Consider the following 5,890-nt stretch of genomic DNA (forward strand, 5'->3'; position numbering starts at 1 on the left):
ACATTTAACACTAGATATAAAGAACATATACATGATATTAGGAATAATGATAGCAATTCCGGGTACTCAAACCACATACTAAATACAGGACATGCATACGGAACAATAACAGAGGTAATGGAAGTTGTAACAACGGGAAAGAAGGGCAGACATTTGGATACATTAGAGAAATACCATATATATAAAATAAGTAAGAAAGGCTCACACATAGAAACACACAATCCCATATTTCAAACGATACATGAAATCTATACAGACTAACGGTACCTTCCTCTCCCCACTACCCATTCCCCCCCTACACTCACAAACATAAAACTCAGCACACAGTACATCAGACAGCACACGTAGTAAAGAATAGCAGCGGCATGCACACAGAAAGACTACACAGGGTAAGTACAGATAACAATATACACACATAAGAAAACACCACATACATAAGATAGTAATACAAATATATTTGTATATTACAGATAACACCTATACAGTGTGGAAACAAGAACTAGCTGCTGCAGCACTTCAAACACAGGGCGAATAACCCTAACAATTTTAAAATTTTAAAATTTGGACAAGAATTTAAAGGTTTAAAATTAGAACTAAAGATTTTATTATGGTGCTATTACAATAAACTCAAAATTAACGTGTGTGAAGTAATCTACGGGTGGACAGCTATCAACGAAGTAGAAGTTGATAATGACAGGGAGAGTGTTTTAGATGTTAAATTTTGAACTGGGTGCAGCGTGACAGCGACGTGAGTGTTATACAGCTGATGATGGCCATCTGAGGCCGAAACATGTAGTGTAGGGAGCAAGATCAAAGACACAAAATATATTGTTTGCACCTGAGACGGAGTTTATATCATTTATAGAAAAATTTACAGTTTCTTCACTCATGTGAAATACCCTTGTCAGAATCTTCATCATGAAACCAACAAATTTTTATATGAAGAATCAATCTTTCATACTCACTGCCCATGCCAGTGCAGAATGAATTAAAAAGTCTGTAATTTAATGGTGGTTTAATAAAGTTAAGAAATTTCTCTTGCAATATCTAATACACATTTCACTGAACTAGGCATTCTCTTGACTTTGGGTATATATCTGTGCAATATGCAGTGGTTCCTTGTGCACAATTTGGATACAGTCTTTATGCAAGCCGCAGTACCTACAAGTTTTCTTGTCAATGACTTCTCACCATCAGTAATTTGTTCCACTCAGTATGGTGGTTTATAAAATAATGATAAAAAATCTGAAAAGTATCTTTGCCTGTTGTTTATGCTCCAGTTGATTTGCAGAGTAAAAATCTGCATGAAATTCATCTTCATAAACATATTAACCAAAATGAGCAAAATTGCAAGATTAACAACGTAAATTCTCTTGACTGATTGAATTGTAAACGATTCCTTTAACCTCAATCTTTTAACTAATCCTTTCAGTAATTTCACTGTACAATATTAAATTCTTCTCTGAATCATGCAGTCAGATGAAGACAATAGCAGAATTTTCTTGACAGCTTTCTCATCTGTCATACATGCAGTCAAATCAGTTGTACAGGGCTTAATAAGCTTTTTCCTGATTGAGTGTGCTTCACCTTGATGTTTAGTTCTTTTTATGGAAATCATAAGTGCACTGTTATTTTCAGATTTGAATTTTATATGCGTGCTTCCTCTGATAACAGATTGTTTAATGTATGTTTTAAGAAACTTAGAGGCTTCCTTGTTGTTCCACTAATAAGTAACTACCATAGTATTTTTTTTCTCTTCACTGTGTTTATAGTTTTGCTTTTGACACATTATACTCATTATATACCATGCACTCAACCGCTGTAAGACACATTTGACGATGGAGGACTATAAGACCCAGCTTCCTGTGAGAACTGTTGAATATTGGAGTTTGTTTCATGTACATTTTTCAATATTCCTGTTTGTAACCATGAATCTATTAGTACCTCTGTTTACTAACAGCATATTTGTTATTCTGTATTTAAGCATCCTGTTGCAAGCCATATTAAAACGTCTTTGTATAACACAGTCCATCAGTAATGCAACAATTGTTACTTTTTCTTCCACTTATACTTTAACACAACATATTTCGGCCTTAGAGGGCGATCTTCAGGTTTCTAATATATCAAAACTGCTACACTGCATTAATATGTGCTAAACTCACATGCTGTAGTCCACTTAATAAAATAGAATAAAATCCATTAAAATTTTATATTAAAATTTTCATCACTTCGGTGAAATTCTATTCCACCTCAGAAGGGTTGTTGTCTGTTTGTTTAGAACTGTATGTTTCTCTCCATGTGTTTTGTTGCAGCAGCTTGTTTTTATGTTTGTTAGCCCGTTGTTCTGCTATGTCTGCAATCTGTAATATGCCACTTGCTTGTGTGTTGTTCCCTGTAGCAGCGTGTGGTGCTGTCTTCACTAGTGTCCAATAAAGTATGTCAGACAAAAAGGAAGAACATTTAAGACTAGATATACAGGGTTACTACAAATGATTCACTCCATTTCAAAACACTATATTTTCCAAAGTATTACACATACAAACAAGATTGCTACATGAAAAGAACTGCAAACTCACCAAATTATAAATGTTATATGTATGCCCTGTTGGTGACATGACACACGTCCAAATAGTAGTCGAGTTCAGTCCAAACATTTTGTAGCACTCCCTTGTCAATGGTCATCACAGCAGCATTATTGCGTTCCCTGAGCTCTACCAGTGTTGTTGGTAGTGGGGGTACATAAACACGGTCCTTAACATACCCTAAAGGAAGAAGTCACATGGTGTTAAATCATATTTGTATGTATAATACTTTGAAATATATAGTGTTTTGAAATTGAATGAATCATTTATAGTAACTCTGTATAAAACACATTCATGACATAAGAAGTAACAATAGTAACTCCAGATATTCAAATCATACATTGAACACCAGACACACATACAGCACAATAACAGATACCATGGAAATTATAACAACAAAAGGGAGGAAAGAAAAATATTTAAACACACTTTAGAAGTACCATATTTACAAAACCAGTAAGGAAAATCTACATAGTGCAGTCAGTTGAAAAATCCAATGATCTCATTATGATTCGAACCCACAACCTTCCGGCTTGTAGCATAGGGCCTCAACTAACTACACTACCACATGCCCCAATGTTGTATTTGGGGGGGGGGGCGTTAAATTTCTATTGACCAAGAAATTACCAAGAAAATGGAAATTACCAGTCTTATTTATAATGTCATGAGGTTCTAAAAACATCTTTTCTATAGAACTTTACCTCTTATCATACATAATTAATTATTATGAAGTTGTTAAAATACAGCAACATATTGTACAAGGTGCTGACCACAGCAGAATATAAAACAAACTAATATGATGATGAATTAATTTGTTTCAGCTTTTGTTCACATGTGCTGATTTTTTTTTTTTTGTGGGGTTTCAGATGAGTTCATGCTTTGATGACAAGCCAAGCTGAGGTTATGTGCTTCATTATAAAAGTTGATTTGAGTAAAATTACATAATGCAAATCTTTGTAAACTGAGGACTATCTATGTATGACATTTGCAATTCAATGAATTATTCTGCATTTATAGCGCTTAGCTGACATCGCCCACAGTCTTCTAAAGGTGTCTCCATATGATCCAGACACAATGGCATGTAGAGGCCTCCAGCGTTACATGAGTGATATACTGCCCTCAACTGAATGGACCAATGAAGCAATGAGGCCAGCATTGATATCCATCCTTCGACGACTGGACAAAACTTTCAACAAGATATACAAGAAACCATCTATCAGGGTATGTGTTTATTTTGCTGCTGAAAATTGAAAATTAAATTTGTTTGTATAAATATAGTCTTACTCACAAATCAATGTAGTAGGTAGGCAACAGGCCTCCATATTTAGCTGTTTATAATTCCTTTGTCTGTATGTGGTGAAACATGCTATAAGTGCAATTTTAGTCATTAGTGTTAGGGCAAGGGTTCACCAAAGAACCTGGAAACTTCAATGCAACTGCAACTTCCAAGAAATTTCACCGATTTCAAGCAGGCAACTGGTTTTCAGGTTAGCAGGTGCACACTGAGAAGACCTATGTTTGATTAGTTGCTCACATCATCTTAAATGGGTGTGTTTGACCAACTTAATATGTGATTGTAGTTTTTATTTTCATGCACTTCTGAACTGCAATGTCAGATAATAATATTGATCCTGTCATAATATGGTGATGGTTGAGATGGCATGAGAAGAGAGGTCGATAACTGTAAGGAAAACATTTGGACGTTCATAAATTTAATTAATTTTAATTTAGGTCAATTTATTTTAATCAAAGAGATGTCACTTTCACACATGATACCAAATTTTGACATAGTGTGCAACAAGTTTGGCAAGATAGAAGACACCTGATGATCTCCATATATGGCCGAAATACTTAGTGTGGAAGAAGGGTGACTAGATAATAAGTTGCAATTAAGATGGAAATATATGTGAAATAAATTTTCTATTAATGCAACAGGATGATTAAATACAGTATTAGGAAAATAAAACATTGGGTTCATCTGTTCTTCTGTGACAGTTTAAACGCAGGTGCTTATATTAATTTGAAAGACCTTAACGAAGATCCAGACTCCTTCATCTTGTGAGAAATTCTTTCCCAAGCCAAATCTCTTTTTGTCCCACCCAGCATAGTCTGCCTTGCATTTTTCATACACACCAAGCTGCTGCTCAATTAACTGCACAAAAATAAAATTAGCAGCTTCAGCAACCTATCGTGCCATCTAAAGAAGCAAACGAATCACAGAAGCACGTTAGACCAGCTGAAATTTCAGCTTTTAAAAAAGACTTAAAAAAAATTTTATTGAAACATTCTTTTTATATGATAAATGAATTTGTTAGTTTTAATAAAAAAGTGGAGGGTGCAAGTACTTATGTTTGGATGTCATAGCCATTCATGAGCTGTATATTGTAGTTTGTATATTTTTTTGGAATGTTGTATTTATATATTGCGTATGATTGTAACAAATGTTGGTAGTATGCTTGTGACTTTGTAGATTTATTTGGTTAAATTGTATTACTAAAGGACGTGTCCAAGTGGTACTATGTAGCAAAATGGATGAAATAAAATGCAATACAAACTATGCTGCATTACAACTGTGAGAAGACTGGCTTGCTCAGTTACCTGGGTGTTGAGTTTCTTAGTTTTCCATGAGTTGCATTGCAATTGTGTTGCCATTTTCTCAGTTTATGCTGCACCATTCCACCCCACATGTTCAACTCAGTCTGATAACAACAGGTGTGGTTTCCACCTTCCTTGGTCTGCCCTCACCCTTAGGATTGTGTAAACTAAATTGTAATTTATTTTATTCCATCAACACAATATATGTAAAGGTATACTATATGTTATACCTGTATGTAGATTGTATTGATGGAACCAGTTATTGAATATAACACACACAGTATAATGCTACAGCAATTTTAATTTGTTCACAGTTGCAATTATTTTTGTTTCAATTAGAATTTTAAAGATTTGAGGCTTTCATGGCGGTGACTATGAAGAAAGCAGTCTTCTGGGATTTGGCACCATGTATATGTGGTGTTAACCGACGTTTCGGAGGAACGTATGGCCTCCATCTTCAGGGTAGAAGAAAAAATATAAGAAATCTGCAAGCGGAGAGATCGTGAGAACCGGTAAAAGCAGACTGTGTGGAAATATACACAGCTATGTGAGAGCAGAGAGGGAGAAGGGGAAGGGGAAGTATACAAGTGAAAAGCAGTAGTGTGGGAGGGGTAGGGGAAGGGAGCTGGGACAAGCATGGTTTTTGTGTAGGGGAGAGAAAGGCAAGGTTAAAGGCTGGGCACAACCCGTAAGCTGAGGGGGGGGGGTTGTTA

General features: G+C 35.3%; 1 protein-coding gene across 1 annotated transcript in view; it reads left to right on the top strand.

Moving 5' to 3' along the window:
- The window catches only part of LOC111869153 (protein unc-80 homolog), a gene marked incomplete in the record, with an annotated part of 381,072 nt that overhangs the window by 299,944 nt on the left and 75,238 nt on the right, over positions 1–5,890 (top strand). The window contains 1 exon segment of the mRNA XM_033753297.1: positions 3,600–3,803. Coding sequence (XP_033609188.1) covers positions 3,600–3,803 — 204 coding nt within the window.

Source organism: Cryptotermes secundus, unplaced genomic scaffold (genome assembly GCF_002891405.2).
Source record: "Cryptotermes secundus unplaced genomic scaffold, Csec_1.0 scaffold821, whole genome shotgun sequence".
NCBI lineage: Eukaryota > Metazoa > Arthropoda > Insecta > Blattodea > Kalotermitidae > Cryptotermes > Cryptotermes secundus.